Below are 21836 nucleotides of genomic sequence, written 5' to 3' on the forward strand. Positions count from 1 at the left end.
AAATGAAAAAAGGTTAGAGAGTGACTGTGTTACTGTGTGTGACTTTACAGTATTACTGTGTGTGGCTTTACAGTATTACTGTGTGTGGCTTTACCTTCTCATTAAGAACTACTGTATTACGGTGTGTGACTTTACTGTATTACTGTGTGTGGCTTTACCTTCTCATTAAGAACTACTGTATTACGGTGTGTGACTTTACCTTCTCAGCATATTTATCTCTCTTCCTCTTGCGATCCTTCACTTTGCTGGTCTCCTCCTGTTGTCTCTTCTCTTCCTGCCTCACACGCACTGAAAAGCACACACAACACATACTTAAACGTGGAACGTGTGCGTGCGTGCGTGCGTGCGTGCGTGCGTGCGTGCGTGCGTGCGTGCTTGCGTGCGTGCGTGCGTGCGTGCGTGCGTACGTGCGTGCGTGCGTGCGTGCGTGCGTGCGTATATATATATATATACCGTGCGTAGCGGTATATATGTGACTTTGTTGAACAGATAATGACACATTCTGGTAGCACTGCATCACCCCATATGCAGGTTTGCATTGCTGTAGGAACAAGAACAAGATCAACCACAACTGACAGGGTAGTCAACTAGTGGCACGTACATACTGTACACGTACAATCTAAATAAAGTATTGCCAGGTGATGTGGGTAATGTAGCAGGCGGCCAATGGATCCGGATTGAAAATGAAGCCAATGAGGACGTCAATGAGTGGCGCTTTTTTTAAATAAATTATGTTCCTTTTCATTTTAAAATGGATGATAAAGTAGGGCATGCTTCTTCTAGTGTTCCAATGGTGAAGAGTGAGGAAACTGTATCTCTGGACATAAAGGTGATGACATTTTGAGTCATTTTCAATATGGGAACCGTCAAGGTTCAGCATAACATACAGTACTGTCGGATTGACATGACATTACAGTTGATTTTCTCCAGTCCTCATGGAAGTGAGGTAAATCCTGCTGTCGACTTGAAGTCAAAAGCATTTAACCCATTCTGGACGGGAACCCCTTTTGGTGTTTTAACTAAGCATTGTGTTATACTTTAGCTATTGAAAAATAGCAGATCTACAAGCTTGTAGGTCTGCTATTTTTGAAAAATCGTAGAAATGCGGCACAAATCTTTGAATATATATTATTTCAGAGCGAACGTTTTTTTTTTATTTCGACGTCAGGTCCAAATGGTTTAACTAGATGTAAGAACTTCTCGCCACTGTAGAATGGCGTCAGGCTATTTTGGCCTGACACCATTGGGTGCGATTCGAAAGTTTTTGAAAAGTAATCAATTGGAAAGTTATTCTCTCCCCTTTTTACTACTGTTGGTCTGTAAAGCTTTGAATGGTTTGTGGCCAAAACACATTTCTGGTCTAGTGCGATGACATGAACCATCCAGACGTCTCAGGTCATCTGCTCTGTGTCCCTAAAACCAAACGTAACGTGGGGAAGCAGGATTTAGTTTTTATGCACCACGTATCTGGAACAAACTCCCAGAGAAATGGAGGTCTGCTGCCGCTCTTATTTCTTTTAAAACAAAACTAAAGACCTTTGTGTTTGCCGCTGCCTTTGATTGAGGTACTTTTATTTTTCTCTTCTGCACTGTAACTGTATCTGTTATTGTTTTATTCGATAATTGTGTTTCCGTTGCTTGATGTTCTGTGTAAAGCACACTGAATTGCCGTGGTGTTGAAATATGCCTTGCTTGCACATAAAACTACCTCGTGTTGCTGCCTCTGACAAGTTGCAGGAAGTTTTTGTGCATGCGTGCATGTCTTTTTTGTCTTTCTTTTTTTACTGTATACCCTGAAATCTACACACAAATATAATTTAAGGAATATATAAGAAAACGTTGGCGATATACATGAAGTGTATATATTTTGTATCAATGACATGACATGCATGCACCTGTGTGTGTGTGTGTGTGTGTGTGTGTGTGTGTGTGTGTGTGTGTGTGTGTGTGTGTGTGTGTGTGTGTGTGTGTGTGTGTGCATACATTTCTTCTCCAGCTCAACGTCGTCCAGCAGTAAGCTGACCACTTCCTTGGGCTTCAGAGTGTCAGGTTTGAAGTTTCCTCCAGAGATGACCACACGCTGGATCTGTGGACACACCGTCAACACAACTCAGATGCTGCAGCAGTCCACTGATCTCAAGTCACATTTCAACAAGTGTTTCAGCACATGCTGTCGGGCATAAACCTCTTATCTCCATATTCTAACTTGGTTAGGTGAATTTTAATCCTGTAAAGTAACAGTTTTGGACATACAAGGTTTCCACTCGACACAGACCTCAGGGGTCAGTAATTGGTACACTCCTTTTTTCCCTCTACACCAATAAAAGCCGGTCTATATAGAGTGTCGCAGTCCCGCCCCCTACCATGGACCAGGAAATGATTCTCCGTTCATTTTCCTCATAGACATTTCAGAAAGTATTTATTTAAAGACGTTTACGCCGCGGACAAAGCCAACTCGAGTCGTGACAAATCATGACAACAAACACAATTTTTGGGGCCGAAAAAATAATTAGAAAGAAGAAAAAAACGGCAGGTTACAACACGTTTTTCTTCTTTGTAATTATTTGTTTGGTCCAAAATATTGTTTGTGTTGTCATGAGTTGTCACGACTCGAGTTGGCTTTGTCCGCGGCGTAACCGTCTTTAAATAAATACTTTTTGAAATGTCTATGGGAAAAATGCATTGGGATTCATTTCCTGGTCCATGGTAGGGGGCGGGACTGCGACGCTCTATAAGGTTGTAGATTGGCAATATTTGCCCCAGAATTGCCAGGCATGTGGTTAATGTCTGGAAACGAGTGCTTGGATTTGGGCTTGCCAATTGTGTCTCCCAGTACTCGGGATGTAATAATGATTAGTAAAGCCTCATAGACTTTTCATTTAAGAAATTGGATGTAACTTTGACATGGATGCTTGCTTTGGCTATAATATTCAGAAAATATCAGCCACTTGCACATGCCATCTCTGCATGTGGGTACAATTGTAACAATTGTACAATTGCTCTGATATTTGGCAGCTATGATACAGTATACTGTGTGAGAGGATTGTGCAAATTGTTGGACTGGCAAACAGGCAAAACAATGAGTCAAATATTGTTCTGTGTCTGCCAGAAAAGACGCTGACATTTATATCAGTTATGGTAGCCTACACAGAAAATACAGTCATCTCTGATCTTGACTCTGATATGTTTGGATCTTTTTACACGATTTATGTCTCCACCACTGTACTCTGACGCGTCACCGTTATCCAAAAGAATAAGCAACAAATCAAGGTTGCACACAGAAATAAAAGTCCATGGCATTTTGAGCATGATGGCAATAAAGTCACCACAGATCCTTTGATTTTGGGTTGATTTTAATAATTTGTTTAGTGTGGAATGACTGTAAAGATTGCTCATAGAATTCACATCTGGGATGCATTTATTGACAGCCTATACAACCTACTGAAGACCAACTTCATAGAAAAAACACACATGCCAGGTTCTCTCAAAGTTTGAGTGACTGGATCCTTGACTAATATGTGTTATTGTTCCATATGCCTCTTATCAATATGAGGCACATGGAACAACAGAACATATGGACAATTCTGAGCGTGATCCTCCATGGTTTTATTTGTCCAACTGAAAGACAGTGTGTGTGTGTGTGCGTGCGTGCGTGCGTGCGTGCGTGCGTGCGTGCGTGCGCGTGTGTAGGGGTGTCACAATTACTTTGACCATGAATTGTCACACAAATAATTGCGAAATAAATTACTGATTATTCAATGTTTTTATACGGAAATGGCAGATCGACATTTCTGTCAAAAATGTATGAACATTTTTCAACATGGAAACGTTGACGTGTGTGTGTGTGTGTGTGTGTGTGTGTGTGTGTGTGTCTGTGTGTGTGTGTGTGTGTGTGTGTGTGTGTACCTCGCTCTTCTCCTTGGCCCGCTGTAGGATCCTCTCCTCGATGGTTCCTTGACAGATGAGGCGGTACACAGTGACCTGTTTGGTCTGACCCAGCCTGTGAGCTCTGTCCATGGCCTGCTGGTCCACCGTGGGGTTCCAGTCACTGTCATAGAAGATCACCTAGAGAGAGAGAGAGAGAGAGAGAGAGAGAGAGAGAGAGAGAGACTGTTAATGGTATCTAATCACCATATTGTGTAGCGTTGGTGACATAGGTTTTCGCTTGTCATGCATATAAAAGCATCATTGCTCTAGTGCAGAAACTAGTCTGTGCATTCTATAAATACTTAAAACAATGGAAAGTTATTTTTTCTACAGGAGGCTATTTTTATTTCCTGAAAAGTAATGCTTTTGGACATACAAGGAATCTACCCAAGGGGAGGAGAGGAAATCAAAACAAATAAATCAACAAAATAGACATTTCAGCTGAAGCTAGTTCCAGTCGGTCCCGGTTGTTGCAGCTCCAGCATGTTGTACGGGTGGATTTTACTGTCATGATATGGTATTGATGAGGTGACTGTTTGCTATGAAACTATAGTATTGTCATGATATTGTACTGATGAGGTGACTGTTTGCTATGAAACTATAGTATTGTCATGATATTGTACTGATGAGGTGACTGTTTGCTATGAAACTATAGTATTGTCATGATATTGTACTGATGAGGTGACTGTTTGCTATGAAACTATAGTATTGTCATGATATTGTACTGATGAGGTGACTGTTTGCTATGAAACTATAGTATTGTCATGATATTGTACTGATGAGGTGACTGTTTGCTATGAAACTATAGTATTGTCATGATATTGTACTGATGAGGTGACTGTTTGCTATGAAACTATAGTATTGTCATGATATTGTACTGATGAGGTGGTTGTTTGCAATGAAACTCACGGTGTCTGCTGCAGTGAGGTTGATGCCCAGTCCCCCAGCCCTCGTACTCAACAAAAACACAAAGATATCCGTCCTGCACAGGGAGAGAGATAGAGAGAAAAACACACGCACACACTTTTATTTTATGAATTCTTTGACGTTTCTAATCAAAAAAAGCCGAAAAGCTTGTAGGTCGGTATTCTCTGTGCACGATACTGGCACACAACTATGTCTGATTCAGGCATAACTCCAACCCCGATCCCCCCAAAACTAACCTCTAAATAACTCATCCAGTGACCCTAACCCCAGCCTGAGTCTTTTCCCGACTGAAAGTCCAACCCAACTCCCCAAGTCTTGTCTTTTAACTGTAAAAGAACCATTTCTCTTGACCAGGGAAATTGTCCTCACGTCTATTTCTCAAATTCTACAATACTCGTGGACACACACGCACGCACACGCACACGCACGCACACACACACACACACACACACACACACACACACACACACACACACACACACACACACACACACACACACACACAGAGACAGACACACAGACATTATTAACCATGCTATTAGCATATGGACAGTGATTTTGTGCAGGGTGGATGGAACAGTGGTGAATTTCATGGATGTTTCACAAAACCGCAAACTCTACATATCCCCCCACCCCCACAGAGACAAAGCCCCTATCCCACAGACACACTAATGCAAACCAGAGCACACCACACACACACACACACGCACACAACACGTGCATGTCTGACTCTGCACAAAAAACGTACAGACGACACACACACACACACACACACACACACACACACACACACACACACACACACACACACACACACACACACACACACACACACACACACACACACACACACACACACACACACACACACACACAGTGTGGAGGAGAAGATGCCCATGAACTGTCAACCCATTAATTGTAATTTGTGGATTCAAATAAGGAATAAAAAACCTCAAACCCACCGACTCTGGAAGTCAGCCACCATGTCTCGGCGTTCAGAGATCTTAGAGGATCCATCCAGACGCATGTAGGTGTGTTTACGATGGACCATGTACTCCTGGAAGAGAGAGACGGGGGGGTATTAATGGGATTGGTATTGGCATTTCATCATTTTAGTGGCATCAATAGCAGTGGTAGCAGTATTAGAAGTGTTAGTGGTAAAACTAGTAGTAATACTGGTGGTATTAGCAGTATTATAGTGCAGTGTTATGAGTCAGAAGGTTCCCAGGTCCAACTGTTCAAGCAACGCTAATAATAACACCGAAAATGGTGGTTTGTGGGTTTTTTCGTTTCGACATGTTTCAATGAAAAAAAACACACAACCCACACCTCTCACCCCCGCATGGAATTCATGAATTTTAAACATGATGATCGTGAGCTTCCTCTCAGGATCATTCTAAGCTTTTTCTGAGGTTACTAAAACCGTTACTTTCTCAGACCGCGGGAGGGATTACTCAACCTCGACCAGGGTCGGAGATCACTGCTGGTCATAGATCAGAGTGAACTGAACTGCAGTTTTAACTTTTAAGTGGATCTCTGAGGAACAGAGAAGATAGACTAGATATTTCCGGTCGTAGGTCCAAGACGGAGGGGTGGACACTGGACAAGCACTTATATTTAAAGCTGCAATGCCTAAGTTTTATGTTCCATGCACCCGATATTAGAACCTGGGTCTCGTGGCAGACCCGCTTGTCCAGGGGAGACATAGCACTGACCTGCAGATTTATATATTCTTTTAACCCATTTTGACCTGAGATCAGATTCTAAAAATGTCTTCTACATCCTGACAGTTTTCTGAAAAAGCTATGTTTCTATGTCAGTCGTTCTTCGATTTTTCAAAAATAGCAGACCTACAAGTAGATCTGCTATTTTTCAAAAGCTAAAGCATAACATAATGCTAACACCAAAAGGGGATCCCGCCCAAAATGGGTTAAAGAAATGTATACATTTTAAAACCAACAAACAAATCCAAGAAGGTCCATGAATATAAAAAAAATAATAATAATTAAGAAGCAGTGAAACTAGCCGATCTACGCCTGTCAATCAGCTATTTTCACTTGATTGATTGAAGAATTTATTAACAGTTTGCAGAATTACAGTACATTTCAAGCACAAACTCAATACAAAGGCTGTTAACTGTGAGTGGACGACCCAATTAAGCATTACACTTGTTTCCAATAGGGTCCACCATGTTCAAATCATCAAAACATTTAGAGACGTACAAATAGACACTTCTATAGACAGAACAGGAATTCATCATAAAGGAGGTAAAAAGGGAAAAGAAATATATACAGTGAGGGGGAAAAAGGGGGGGGGCGGGGGGTCCCAGGCAGGCAAACGTCTCGTTCCTCTTTTGGGTCACGGGCTAAAAGGTTTGGGAACCACTGGACTATATGGTATAAAACTACCTACTTTTTCAATCAAATGAGTTCCGCACTGCAGCTTTAATAAATGATGTCTGCACGGGGCCAAGTAGCGCACAGAGGTCCCACACACACACACACACACTACTTCTAGAAAACCACAAGCCTGTTCCCTAAGACACATTGAGAAACAGAAATTGATATTCTATACACCCGCTTTGTGCTGAGCTATGCTTGGTGTGTGTGTGTGTGTGTGTGTGTGTGTGTGTGTGTGTGTGTGTGTGTGTGTGTGTGTGCGTGCGTGCGTGCGTGCGTGCGTGCGTGCGTGCGTGCGTGCGTGCGTGCGTGCGTGCGTGCGTGCGTGCGTGCGTGCGTGCGTGCGTGCGTGCGTGCGTGCGTGCGTGCGTGCGTGCGTGCGTGCGTGCGTGCGTGCGTGCGTGTGCGTGTGTCACTATGAAAACAAGCCCGAAAGAAGCGACTATAACACATGGGGACTTTATACATCAGCTATTTGAAAATAGCCGATCTAGAAGCTCACAATGCGATGTAATACGTTGTAATACGTTGTGCAGCTTGTAGATATTTTTGGAACATTTTAACAACACAAATCTGGTCCCTTTCAGATGGGGATACGCGGACAATTAATATTACATATTCATCTGGGTGTCCTTGACATGCAAATGCTTGAGAACCACTGGTTTAAACAACATTTAGGAAGCAAGCCCCAAATAAACAACTATACATTTTAGAAACAAGCTAAAAAAACATAATAATTATTATTATAATAAGCGGACATGGCAAGGCCGTTGTGTGTGTGTGAGATGGCGTTGTGTGCGATGGGAAGGGGGTGGTGGTGTGGGTGGTTGTGGGTATGGGGGTGTGGGTGTGGGTGGGGCTGGGATAACACTGATGAGGTGACAAGTCGATCTGCCCTCAGCGACCGCAGACTCCGCCAAAACATCTCAACCAATCACGCCTCACCTCGAGAGCCGATGACGACTCGCACAATCGTCACCTTCCCCGGCAATATCCATCATTTGACATGTTGTCCTGACAACCCCCCCCCCCCCCCCCCCCCCCACCCACACACACACACACACACACACACACACACACACACACACAGCTACACCCAACAGGGGTGACCCCCGGGGTCCCAACACTCCCCCCCCCCCGCCCCAGCTCAGTGTCTGGCTCCGTTCCCAAACATCCCCATCTGCTGTGAGTGAACGCTGCACTAGAGGGAACATTAGCCTGGCAGCTCCGATGTAGGCCGACAGCCTGGGATGGAAGAAGTACTCACATTTTGTTTGACTTAAATATCAATACCACAATGTAGAAATATACTCCTGTATTCCAAAATCGCTTGAGCAAAAGTACAAAAGTGGAAGGAAGGCACTGGAGCAGTCTGGAACGATTAAAGCCTTTATTGACAGGCTACTGGTAAAAGCAACAACGTTTTGATGTCAATGCATCTTCGTCCGGTCATGACCACGATGATGATAATACTGAATATTGGACATACTCCAGTGAAGTAAAACATACCTAACAAGAACGAGCTACTTTCCACCATTGCCAACACCACCATGCTACAGTAAGCAGCTGGCAGAATGGAGCCAGAGCGGCTAGAATCTCATGCTTGCTTTGGCACACTCATAGCTCTGGGTTTTGCAACGCTACTTCTGGTTATCACCACAAAATTAATTAACTTGTCTCCAAACGCAGATTGTATCAAATTTAATTAAATATTGTAAACGATACAAAGGAGACAAGCTGGAGTTGGAAATACATTGTTTTCAACGAGGGCGGCGCAAATAAGAGCTATTTTAAGCATGTGTGCAACATGACAACTGTTTTAAAGTATTGTACAGTAACAACTAAAGTCTCTTTAATGTTTATGTTGTACTATTACTACAAACAATCTAAAATAAAGGGATTTAAGATCATTAAAGCTGGGCTGTTGCCTGAGTCCAATGCATTTCTGCCTACTTCCGGTCCAGGACGTGTCCCAGTTGGTTGTCCTCATTCTCAATAGAAGTCTATGTAGGACTGGCCCCATGAAGTGAACGCCGTTCTCAAATTGCATGGGATTTTTGAATGAGAAATGAGGAAAAACATCTTCATGATGAAGGTTTTTTTTAGGTATGACTTTGGTCAGTACCGCATTCTGTCAATGCTGTACTGATACAATACTGTACAACCATGCATTAGTGGGTCCAGATTCTTCCACACAAATTAATGGAAATTGGATTTCAAGGGGGAGTGGTTAACCAGGCTAAGAAAATCCCAGAGTGGATCATACAATTCATACAATCATATAATTAGGAGATCTAAAGTTCAGAGGTCCTTTGACGAATGACTGTGAGCTTCAGTTCCCCAAGACCCTCTAACACAGGGGTGCCCAAAAGGTAGATCGTGATCTACCAGTAGATGACATGCCCCTAAAATATACAATTTAAATAAATAAATAAATCTAATAAATCTGCCACTTGAATTAAGGTAACTTCATTGGATTGACATGAAAAAGGACAGCTCAAACCCACAATGCAATAGTTGTCAAAAGTGTTTTGCACAAACATCAGTAGTACAAAAAAGAAAAAAAAGTGCATTTGTCTAATACGTTTCATTAATGGGATAATTTATATTTTTGGTGTGTAGATCTGGTTGAGCTGGTCATTTTGAAAGTAGCTCTCAAGTCTAAAAAGTGTGGGCACCCCTGCGTCTAACATATTGCTCGTGGAAAGCGACAGCACAGAACTGCAAAAAGGCGGAATAAGAAAAAAATGGTAGAAAAACAATAGGGGCCTTCGCCCCTTCGGGCTTGACCCGTAATAATTACATTATAATGTACAGACAGAAGTATAGAATGTGTCTATTAAAGAGTGATGATCTTGAACATTTGTTCCGGTGCATCCTGGTATTGCCACTATTACCTATATCTCCCATTAACATGCGGCCTATTCTTAATATAATGTAGTTAAGGCTTTCCATCTGCATTCCATGAGTGAAAGATGCTGCAGAAGGCTTATTATTATTAGGGAGCGGGCAGCTATGCTGCCAGTTGCTCTTCAATTTATTTCCTCCCACCAGGCACACACCAAATGGACCCGTAAGGGTTCATTTGGTTTCGTTACCATCTATTATCTAGCTCGGGGAGCCCCCTGGAACCCCTTTAAGGGCCCCTGGGAGTCCCCGAAGAACAAATTGTTTAATGCGTATGGATGGGGGTCGTATTGTGTTATCGTGACTCCTATCCTGAGCGTCACCCAGACATGACGATTTGGACGTGAAGGAAAAAAGGGGGAAACTAATTGGCTGAAGGTCGTATACATCTGCAATCTGGAAGTACTTGATGCATGTCTCTGGCTTATTATTTGGGGGCTGGCACTGTCCTGCCAGAGTAACGTGAGTCAGTCACCAGCATCACCACAGTGCGATACGCTTAAAGCAGTCTAAACAAACACAGAGGCAGAGCATGCAGTTAACATGGAAACGCTGTCTGTATAAGCACTGAGGCTCTCTGTTAGGAGACTGCTGACACAGAGAGAGAAAGAGAGACACAGACAGACAGACAGACAGACAGACAGACAGACAGACAGACAGACAGACAGACAGACAGACCAGAGACCCAGTGAGATGGGCTCCCCAAAAAGTCACACAAAAGTATCAAAAGTAACAGATCTACAAGCTCAAGTGTTTTGAGCCAAGTGTTTTAGCTATTCTTGGATTTGACTCCTGAAAATAAACTATTTTGGACAGACATACAGTATGATGATGTTTCCACCCGACAAGAGACAAGACAATAAAAAGTGGCAGCCGCGTGTAAACTAAACCCACTGGTTATCACCAATAGCGTTACAGTGGTGGTGGTCCATGGGAAAATAGCAGAAAATGTGATAAATGTATCAACTAGAAAAGTGTGCTCCTCCTCTGAGAGCATATCTCCGCCAGGCCCGGCTTGCCTAGCCAGGGCTGTGTCAGCTGTGGGGTGCAGCCCCCAGGGCAGAGTGTAGCAGTGTGGCTCAGAGCCTCTCCTTGAAGACCCAAAAAGCTTAAAGGGCAAAACCATGTTGGTAGAGGTTTGGGTTGGGTATTTACCTTGGTAGAGGTTTGGGTTGGGTATTTACCTTGGTAGAGGTTTGGGTTGGGTATTTACCTTGGTAGAGGTTTGGGTTGGGTATTTACCTTGGTAGAGGTTTGGGTTGGGTATTTACCTTGGTAGAGGTTTGGGTTGGGTATTTACCTTGGTAGAGGTTTGGGTTGGGTATTTACCTTGGTAGAGGTTTGGGTTGGGTATTTACCTTGGTAGAGGTTTGGGTTGGGTATTTACCTTGGTAGAGGTTTGGGTATTTACCTTGGTAGAGGTTTGGGTTGGGTATTTACCTTGGTAGAGGTTTGGGTATTTACCTTGGTAAAGGTTTGGGTTGGGTATTTACCTTGGTATAGGTTTGGGTTGGGTATTTACCTTGGTAGAGGTTTGGGTTGGGTATTTACCTTGGTAGAGGTTTGGGTTGGGTATTTACCTTGGTAGAGGTTTGGGTTGGGTATTTACCTTGGTAGAGGTTTGGGTTGGTATTTACCTTGGTAGAGGTTTGGGTTGGGTATTTACCTTGGTAGAGTTTTGGGTTGGGTATTTACCTTGGTAGAGGTTTGGGTTGGGTATTTACCTTGGTAGAGGTTTGGGTTGGGTATTTACCTTGGTAGAGGTTTGGGTTGGGTATTTACCTTGGTAGAGGTTTGGGTTGGGTATTTACCTTGGTAGAGGTTTGGGTATTTACCTTGGTAAAGGTTTGGGTTGGGTATTTACCTTGGTAGAGGTTTGGGTTGGGTATTTACCTTGGTAGAGGTTTGGGTTGGGTATTTACCTTGGTAGAGGTTTGGGTTGGGTATTTACCTTGGTAGAGGTTTGGGTTGGGTATTTACCTTGGTAGAGGTTTGGGTTGGGTATTTACCTTGGTAGAGGTTTGGGTTGGGTATTTACCTTGCCATGATGGAAGGAATCAAAAATATTTGTATGCTCCTCATTGACTTACAGTTATAGCCTGTAAACAAATGCAAATAAAGCTGATTCTGACAATAGAACACAGTAATTTCCTGTTGATTTTACTATTTGAAGATCCAGATCTGCAGATCCGCAGTCCGTATTTTCTTCCTAATGAAAGTAGCAATATCAATAGGAAGTTGACACTTATATTAAAACTGACGGTAGTGGTGTGTTTGGTGATGTTCTACCGTCAGAATGGTCTTTGTTCGTGTTCGTTTACAGGCCGCTCCTGAGCCTCTTCACTCTCTTACAATGTAATTCCATGAGCAGCATACAGTACTTTAAAGTATACATTTCTAGTCAATGGAGAAAGTATTTTTGATTTATTTCCCATCTTTGTTGTTACCTCATGGCAATACTAATACTCAATACAAGACCAGAGGTAACCAAGCCTTTGCGTGGCCGGCCTCAGACTCTGGAACACCCTGCCACTCATTGGAGGTTTTTAAAACCTTACTAAAAGGACACATTTCTTCTCGCTAGCTATTAATGCTGTTTGACCGTGTTTGATATGCAGCATATATATATTGATGTTGTTTAATTTTATTTATTTTTTCATTTCTAATTTGCTTCTTTCTTTTTCTGTTTTTTTTTTCTTGCAGCACTTTGGTTCAACCTTGGTTGTTAGGACATTTGCAATTATAAATAAAGCTTGATTTTATTTTATTTAGGCTGATGGATAAGATGTTTGGCTTTAGCGTCTCTTCCTGTGCGGCCGCGAGACCTGGGTTCAAATCCTGGGCGTTATACAGTAGATATTATGTATAGTATAGTTGTAGTTGAGGTGGGGCAGGTCCGTGAGCATTGTTCCAAATATGCTATAGATATCCATAGGTTTCTTTTAAGTCCATTCATCTTAGTGACGCTAAAGCTGAAAGAAAGAAAAAAACGCATATCATCTAAGATTAGAAATACGTAAGCGTCGGTTCATTTGTTTAGACCGTTGTCTTCATTGTGTTTCGATGAGTGACAAACTCAATCGAATCCCCGCCGACGTGGAACAAAGTAAAAGAACCGTAAAAGGTGTGTCTGTGTCTGCTGGGTGTGACGGTGGCATTATTAGCCATTAAGCCTAGAATCATGGCTAAGCTGGTGCGTTATCAGCAGTCATCTAAAAGCATTCCCAGCGCTGTGCATTTCCTACATGAGACGTTCCCACTGTTCCCATAGCCTGTCCAGACACACAGGAAGACAGTCCTTAACCCATTCTGGGCGGGAACCCCTTTTGGTGTTTTAAACATTATATTATAATTTAGCTACTGAAAAATAGCAGATCTACAAGTTGTAGAACTTGTAGGTCTGCTATTTTTGAAAAATCGTGAAAATGTGGCTGAAATCTTTGAATATGCGAGTTTTAACTCAAATCTTTGCTACCGAGAGGGACCCCCATATTTTCAGATGGGGGTCAGCGGCCAATGTCATATATATTTGGGGTTCCTTGACATGAATATGTTTGAGAACAACTGACATAGAAACATAGTTTTTTTCAGAAAAGACATTTTTTAAATTTCGACGTCAGGTCTAAATGGGTTAAGCACCTGGGCAGGGCCCCGTCTGCCCACTGGAGGTGGAAAACAAAAAATAACTAAAGATTAGTTGTGGAAGAAGTACTCAGATTTGACTTCTATTATAACACGTTATTATCACTTAATGTATGCTTTGTATTAATCTAAACAAAATGAGTAAATTGTTGTAGTGGTAAAAAAAAAAAAAAAGTACAATATTTGCCTCTGAAATAATAGTGGAGCCGAAATAGGTACAGTAATTGAGTAATAACTTTCCACCACTGTTACTGGTGACCTCACGCCAAAGCTCCAATGATGTGATGTCACCAGTTCCTGGTGAATAAGCTCAATTTCCACGGCCTGCGTGACGCTGCAGGCTACGGCTACGGTGACAGAACAGGCCGCCACCGGTTCATTGTTGTTCAGTGGGAGCCGTTCAAGAGTGTCAACACTTCCTGTTGAGAGGCTAATTCAGCTCAACACCAGCAAACCAGAACACGTAAAAACATTAGTTTTAGCCATATCAAAAGTAGGAATTGAAAGAATCCCAAAAAGAGAGAACATCCAAAATGTCAAATCAATGGAGGACAAAATACTCACATTTTCACTTTTTTATTGGCACACACCAAGCGTTTGGGCTATGAGCCTTCATCAGTGCGGTTTTGATATGTATACTGGATTTTGGGTCTAGCACTCAATCTGCATTGTAGAGTTTGTTAATGCAATAAATGGCACATCTGCAGTATCTAGTGTTGCATTGGTTATTGCACGCGCTACCAGGCCGTCCCCCTAAGATTGTTCAGGAGCACGCACGCATGCATCGAATAAAAACAACCTTAAGTTCACACCTCAAGAAAGTTTACAAAGCTGTCGAGTGTCACACCAGCGCATCTATCTATCCATCTGGCCATCTATCCATCCATCTATCCATCCATCCATCCATCCATCCATCCATCCATCCATCCATCTCTGTCGGGTGAAAACCTCACATGTCCCAAACTGTTAGCGTTTAGGATTCAAATCAAAAGCATCAAAAGTAGCAGATCCACATGCTCAAAACACGTCGCTTCACACCACGTTTCAAGCTTTTGTATCTACTGCTTGTGGTGCTTTTGTGTGAGTCTTTATTATGATCAAGTAGGGTCAGGGTGTTGATTTACAAAACACACACAATATGGAGATAAGAGAAGAGGTTCCTGCCCGACAGCAGTGATATCCATCTTTTGTGTTGCATTTCTCTTCCCGTCTAGCTGAGAGGCCCCTCACCCCGTCATGCCCTCATGAACCCCCACCTCCTCCTCCTCCTCCTCTCTTCTTACTTCTTGCCAGTGCTCTCCCATCTGTCTCCCTCGCTGCAGATGAGGCCTGCCAGCTAATTAGGGCCCTGACCTGTTAATTAGCACCGCTAATGAGAGCAGTTAACGAGGGACAGGAGGTCGGGACGCCTCCCGACCAGGACAGACTGGTTGACTGACAAACAAAAAAAAGGAGGCGCGTGCGCGTGCGCGTGCGCGTGTGTGTGCGTGTGTGTGCGTACGGGGTACAGTACCTCCAGCAGGTCGATCATGCGGGTCATCTGGGAGTAGATGAGCACGCGGTGACCCTGAACCTTCAGTCTGCACAGCAACACGTCCAGGGTGTGCAGCTTCCCGCTGTCTGTGATCAGGCTCTCCTTATCTGAGAGAGAGACACCCAGAGAGAAAGAGAGAGGGAGAGAGAGAGAGACGTCTTTATTAAAATACTAAAGGAACACCAGAGTCCAGAGTGTGCTGCAGCTTCCCACTGTGTGTGATCAGACTCCTTATCCGAGAGAGAAAAGACAAACATGCAATAAAAGCTCCATATGGTCTGAACCTAACCCCTCCCCCTATATGCTGAGCTAAACATGTTAAGATGTACATGTTCAACACATGTTCTTCGCTTAGAAAGGAGCCAGCTTAGGTGGTTGGGGCGTCTAGTAAGGACGCCTCCCCAGCGTCTCCCTACGGAGGTCCTCGCTGCACGGCCCACTGGGAGGAGACCCCCGGGCAGACCAAGGATCAGGACCCGACCCTTTGGTGTGGTTTGGGCTTAACACCCATTTGTGGGTCCCGGACACATTTTGTTCGGGTGCCTATATTTCCTGTATCCTACATTTTGTTATTAATTATTATTATTTCAAAACATTTTGCAAAGACATTCCCCCCAAAAAGGTAACATTTTCATGAATTCAAAACAAATTCAAAACAAATTAAAAAATATATTTCATGATGAAATCAAAGAAAAAAATCTAAGAAATTCCATGAATTATGTAGCAAATTAAATGTTTAAAGGAGAATTTCGGACTAGAAAAACTTTCTTGCCTTTATTTGTAGTTGTTTTGTCCCCACCAAAGAGGTCCAGGTGTTATTTTGTGCAAAAACACATTATTGGCTATTTCCCCTACCATAAACCGTCAATGGGGGTTGGGTTTTAGTGCTAATTCGCTTATTTCCATCGAAATAAGTACCGTAGTAAAGTGTGCCGCTTGGGATACTATTTAAGAAAAGATAAGAAAGCCTTCTAGTCTGAAATTCACCTTTACACAACGTGGTGCAAAGTGATGCGTTGTGAGCTTGTAGATCTGCTATGTCCACTAGTTTGGGTCTCGGGCAAACGTCTAATCTCTCTTTTGGGTTACTAAAAAGTTTGAGAACCACTGGACTACATAGTATAGTCCTCACACTACCGAGAGGCAGAGAAAGACAATGTTGCCCTATAAAATAGCCTATCTCTTTCTCTGGCTCATGTATTAAAACATATAATTTATAAAAAGATGAAATATGAAGATACAAGGTTTCTGGCCCGACAGTGATGATTAAAACACATGCACATGAGAGAGAGAGAGAGAGAGAGAGAGAGAGAGAGAGAGAGAGAGAGAGAGAGAGAGAGAGAGAGACTGCATCGACTGTCGGGTGGAAACCTCCTATGTCCAAATTCAAACATAACAAAATGACCAGATCTACAAGCTTTTGGATCTGCTACTTTTAACACTTTACTGTGATGCTGCAGTATGTTAAAAAAAATCGTACAGCAGAAAACGGAGATAAGAGGTTTCTGCCCTGACAGAGACGATAAAGTGTAATTTACACTTGGTGTCACAGCGGTGGAGAACCAACCCCGGTGAACAGTTGGTCTCTGACGCCCCATCAGGTGACCTCCAGCCTGACCATACAGTAATCACCAATCAAACAAGACCCCCAGCCCGCTTAGCGATCTGACCCTGTGGCTCCGCCGGGCCACGAGGAGTTAACCTCAGCCGGGACAATGGGCCCAGAGAGAGAGAGAGAGAGAGAGAGAGAGAGAGAGAGAGAGAGAGAGAGAGAGAGCGAGGGCAGGGGCTAGCCATCGACCCGCTGACAGGCCCGTGGTGGTGGTGGTGGTTGTTGACTGCGGGGGACCATGACCCCTGAGCGCGGGGGATGTGTCCGGGGTCAAGGGGTCAGGGGGGCCGGGGGGCATACGAGACTCCCTGTGGGGGAATTGGGGGGGCGGTGGGCTTTTCTATGTCCCGCGCTCAGCTTCGACACTTGTTCACTGAAACCCTTCTGTGCCGTAGCGTAGCAGACCCCCATTATTCTGCATGGTTTCTGTGTCCTGAGAGGCACCGTCATCGTAGACAGCGGCCTCGTAAGCGCGACATATGTCACGCGACACAAAAGAGGCCGTGAGGTCATTGCAGAGCAAAGGGACGACTGTTGAGTTGCTTTATTATGAAGATGGTTCAACTATCAGTTCATATTGAAGAGACATATATGGACCCTATAGCTGATCTACATCGACACGTTTGTGAGCTTTATAGGTCATTTTTGTCAAAATAGTTAAAAATGACGCTAAAAGTTTAGGCGTAAGGGGCTTACTTACCCCTTACGTTTTAGGCGTAAGGGGTAAGTAAGGTGGGCAAAACAGGGCCCATAGTTTTTATGACAACAATGACTTTACATTCAGTGCAAACTGGCCCAAAGAAAACCCACACACACAAGCAACAGTTGTTGAAACTTGGACTAAAAAACATTATAATAGAGCGCCGAAGTCCTGACGTCACTCGCTCATCCCCTCTATTCCCCTGGTTCACGGAAGTCATTTCTCTATGGAGAATAACATGGGGTCCATAATCGTTCAAAAATAAACAAGCTGTCTCTGCGTTATTGTCAGGGAGGTGTCTCCGTATCGTTTACGACAGTCAGTCACTCATATGATACAGTCTGTTTCTCTTAGTCAGTTGATTCTTCATATCCATATGAGTGAAACGGCCGCAATGACATGTTTATTTTTCAAACAGTTCTTATATGAGGCGATCTAAAATCCTCCTATAGGGATTACAATGCAAATAAAAAAATACATGAACCTGTGGATTTGCGCCCTCTACCGATATTGACGTCAGACATCGGTGCTCTATAAAAACAATAGTAAAGCAATGAAAACAATCCAATTTTATGAAGTCTTAAATATTTTCGGTCTCTGCACAAGCCTGAGTGTGTATAAATTGACCTGTAAGGGTCCATTTGGTTCCATTTATACACACTCAGAGTTAAATTAACACAGAGGACATTACCGCGTGTACACAAGGACATCCCATCGACTGCTGTTAGCCGCAATACTAGCGCACATGCTAATGTGTACCCGGGCTGAACCTTGAGCTCTGACCCCGGTGTGTGCGACACCCCGCAAGGGTCACGTCCTGCCGAGGTGTTAAAGAGGAACTAATACAACAGATGAAGTGACTGCGGGGACCCACTCTGGGGACGGACCAAAGCCCGCTCACCTCTGGGGTCACCGCCGAGTGGTGTCAGCTTGTCAAACACACACACACACACACACACACACACACACACACACGCACACACACACACACACACATGCACATGCACACACAAGCACACACACACACAGAAACTGTTCTTGTTAGCAAATGTACAACGTATACTAATGGCCTATGTTACATAGCAGTACATATATATTATGTACACTCAAAATTAAATTGCAAGATTATTGCGACCGTAGGTCAGTCCGTCTTTCCATCCGTCGTTCCATCCGTCACGCCACCATATATGGCCGTCAGTCCCTCGCGCCTCGTGACACGTCACACCACCATATATGGCCGTCAGACCCTCACACCTCGTGACACGTCACGCTCCATATATGGCCGTCTCCATACGAAGACAATGACACTGACCTCATCAAACCATGGATAGCCATTAGAGACCTGCGGATGAAGTTTGTTGTCACCCGCATCCGCAAATTCATTATCCGCCCGCTATCCAACCGCATAATCCTATTTGTATTAACGGCACCATCCACCAACCGCGGCTAAATCCGCCATCCGCAGGTCTCCAATAGCCAACCATGGAGAAGACCTGCATATTTGGAGCCAGCCTGCAACTCTACATCTGACCTCAAACCCTTAGATCTCCATATATGGAGCTGACCTGTTCTGACATTCCATATGTTGATCTGACCTCATCAAACCCTGTACACTCAAGACACACTCCATATATACTGGATACTGGTATCCTGTATAATTTCAATGAGGACAATCTGGTACAATCTTCCAATTAATGTTAAGTTGCGGTGCTTCCATGTTGGTACATGCATGAGCATGGAAGCATGTCCGTCATGAATACTAACAAACAGTTTGTGATTTACCGTACATTGTTTGAATATGTACTGCTGTGTAACTATACTATGTGTACCTATTATGTAATTGAGATCGTGTTGCAGCACAGCACTCAACTGTTTCTTTTATCATCCTTACATTCAAACTGAAATCCTGAACAGATACTGTCTCCATACACACACACTTGTGTGCATGCTCAGAGACACACACAAAGCCAACCACATTTTCAAATGAGGAGAGGAGAAGAGAAGAGAAGAGAAGAGACTAGAAAAAGTGCCCTTCTTGGCACAGGTCTCCACCAGGAGGATGTTTTGTGTGTGTGTGTGTGTGTGTGTGTGTGTGTGTGTGTGTGTGTGTGTGTGTGTGTGTGTGTGTGTGTGTGTGTGTGTGTGTGTTTGTGTGTGTGTGACGCGGCTTGGCCTGTTGTAGCGCCACCATGAGGCTGATTTGAAAACTGTCAAGTGGCATTTCTTCCTCAGCCTAGTGGGAATATGCATGCACAGTTTCACCGCAATCGGATGCTGCGTTGAGTAATTGTGGCAATTTGTACAAAACGGGCAATTTGTATAAAGAGCAGATGTGAAAAATTCCAGGCAAAGGTTTTTCCTTGGCCTCTAGGGAGTTGGCATACAAAGTTATCCACAGATCCGTGCAGTTAGAGGTAAAAACACTTTTCGGCGAGTTATAGCGCCACCATGAGGCTGAGTTGAAAATGTTCACGTGGCATTTCTTCCTCGGCCTAGTGGGAATGTGCGTGCACAATTTCACGGAAATCACACGATGTGTCCATGATTTGCAGCATTTTGTTTGAAACTGAGCACTCATGCAAACTTTGAAAGCCAATCTTAGCCAATCTGGATGGAGTCTGAGAAATCTGAAAGCCCCGTTTCGTTGAATGGCTCTAGAGAGACTGTGTACCAATTTGCGTGATGTTTGGACAAAATCTGTAGGTGTACTGTCCAAAGACTTGTTTTGCACAAAGCGGCCTCCTGGTGGCGCTATAACAGGCCGTTCTGGAAATTCTGGGGCAGAGGTTCATCGTTGGCATCCAGGGAGTGTGTGTGCAAAATTTGACATCGACCGGGTTAACGGTGCCGGAGATTAGCTGTTCACAGACGGACGGACGGACACACACACACACGGACGGACGGACGGACGGACACACGGACGGAGTGCAAAACATACTCTCTCCCCATGCCTTCGGCCTGGTGGAGACAAAGAGAAGAGAAGAGAAGAGAAGAGAAGAGAAGAGAAGAGAAGAGAAGAGAAGAGAAGAGAAGAGAAGAGAAGAGAAGAGAAGAGAAGAGAAGAGAAGAGAAGAATTTGATCTGGGTAGAGAAAAGACAGGGGAGACAGAGAAGGAGAACCAGACAGATTAAAAGAGAGAGTGCCGCTGAGAGACACACAGAGAGAGGAGTGGGTCCGTATAGCGCTGTGGTCACAGATCCAGTAAGTCGGTATTATTCGGTGGTGATGTTGTGGTTTGGAGCAGTCGGGGCCCCTCGTCACCGCGGTGCCAGGCTAACCAGGGGCCCCCGTGCGGCGCTCCCACCAGCGTCACTCACTGGAGCCACCCCGCCCGCCACCCACCCAAAACGCAAACCCACCGGCTCCCTGGCAAAGCTGCAAAAAATTACTTTTCTATAAGGCTGAATATTGTTCAAACCCTGTCATTCTAAAGCCGGGGAACACATTATAAGCAAAACCTCCAGACGCCTTCCTAAAGTCATATTTAAAGATGGGTTGTTGTTGGGGTTATTTTTTTCCTTCGGGGGGACCACATGAATTTGGTCGATATTGAAATAGTCAAGGAGCCAAGCCTGTGCTATAGAAACCTCTCTCTCTCTCCCACTAAACTCATTGGTCTATTTTCTCCTCCCCTGTTTACAAACATTGGAGTAATAAGTCATACTTAGCATACAATAAAACAGCCTCCACCATGCCAGTGGTTAGCGTTCCGTGGTTCAACCCTGTGGGAGGCACCGCAGGGCCTCCAATCCCAACAGAAGTGCATTCAAGAGGGTTTTTGTTTTAAACCGTTTCAGACATGCTTTGTTACCAGGAAGTGATCTTATTCTCAACTGAAGGACGTTTCCGCAGTCTCTGTTACCAAGCCACATGTTATACTTCATCGCTCAGAGGTGTCTTGTGGTGACAATAGCTCACGCAAGTCATTTTTCCACCAAGAATACAGCCAAAATAGGTGATCTCTTCTTTGCTTGTTGAGATTATTAGGTCGTCAACTCTGACCTTGAAATCATTTGCATTTACATTACTAAGGGAATGTTTGGACCAAAAAAATGAACGGATTCTGTTTTGCAAAGGTGTGTTGACAGTTTGTTATCGGAGTACAAATTGTAGTGTGAGTTACAGGCTGCTTTCATTTTGTTAATATAGAATGAACAGTAATGCCCCAAAGTAGGATTTCATCCAGT

General features: G+C 43.8%; 1 protein-coding gene across 4 annotated transcripts in view; it reads right to left on the minus strand.

The window, feature by feature from the left end:
* The window catches only part of ino80 (INO80 complex ATPase subunit), an 85817-nt gene that overhangs the window by 14468 nt on the left and 49513 nt on the right, over positions 1–21836 (minus strand). For all 4 annotated transcript variants that reach the window (XM_079527078.1, XM_079527077.1, XM_079527075.1 and 1 more), the window contains exons 28-33: positions 15316–15443; positions 5817–5911; positions 4837–4909; positions 3907–4065; positions 1984–2086; positions 200–288 (exon numbers count right to left, since the gene is read on the minus strand). In XM_079527078.1, coding sequence (XP_079383204.1) covers positions 200–288; positions 1984–2086; positions 3907–4065; positions 4837–4909; positions 5817–5911; positions 15316–15443 — 647 coding nt within the window. The remainder of the gene's footprint in view (positions 1–199; positions 289–1983; positions 2087–3906; positions 4066–4836; positions 4910–5816; positions 5912–15315; positions 15444–21836) is intronic.

Source organism: Electrona antarctica (assembly GCF_951216825.1).
Source record: "Electrona antarctica genome assembly, chromosome: 17".
In the NCBI taxonomy this organism is placed as follows: Eukaryota; Metazoa; Chordata; class Actinopteri; order Myctophiformes; family Myctophidae; genus Electrona; species Electrona antarctica.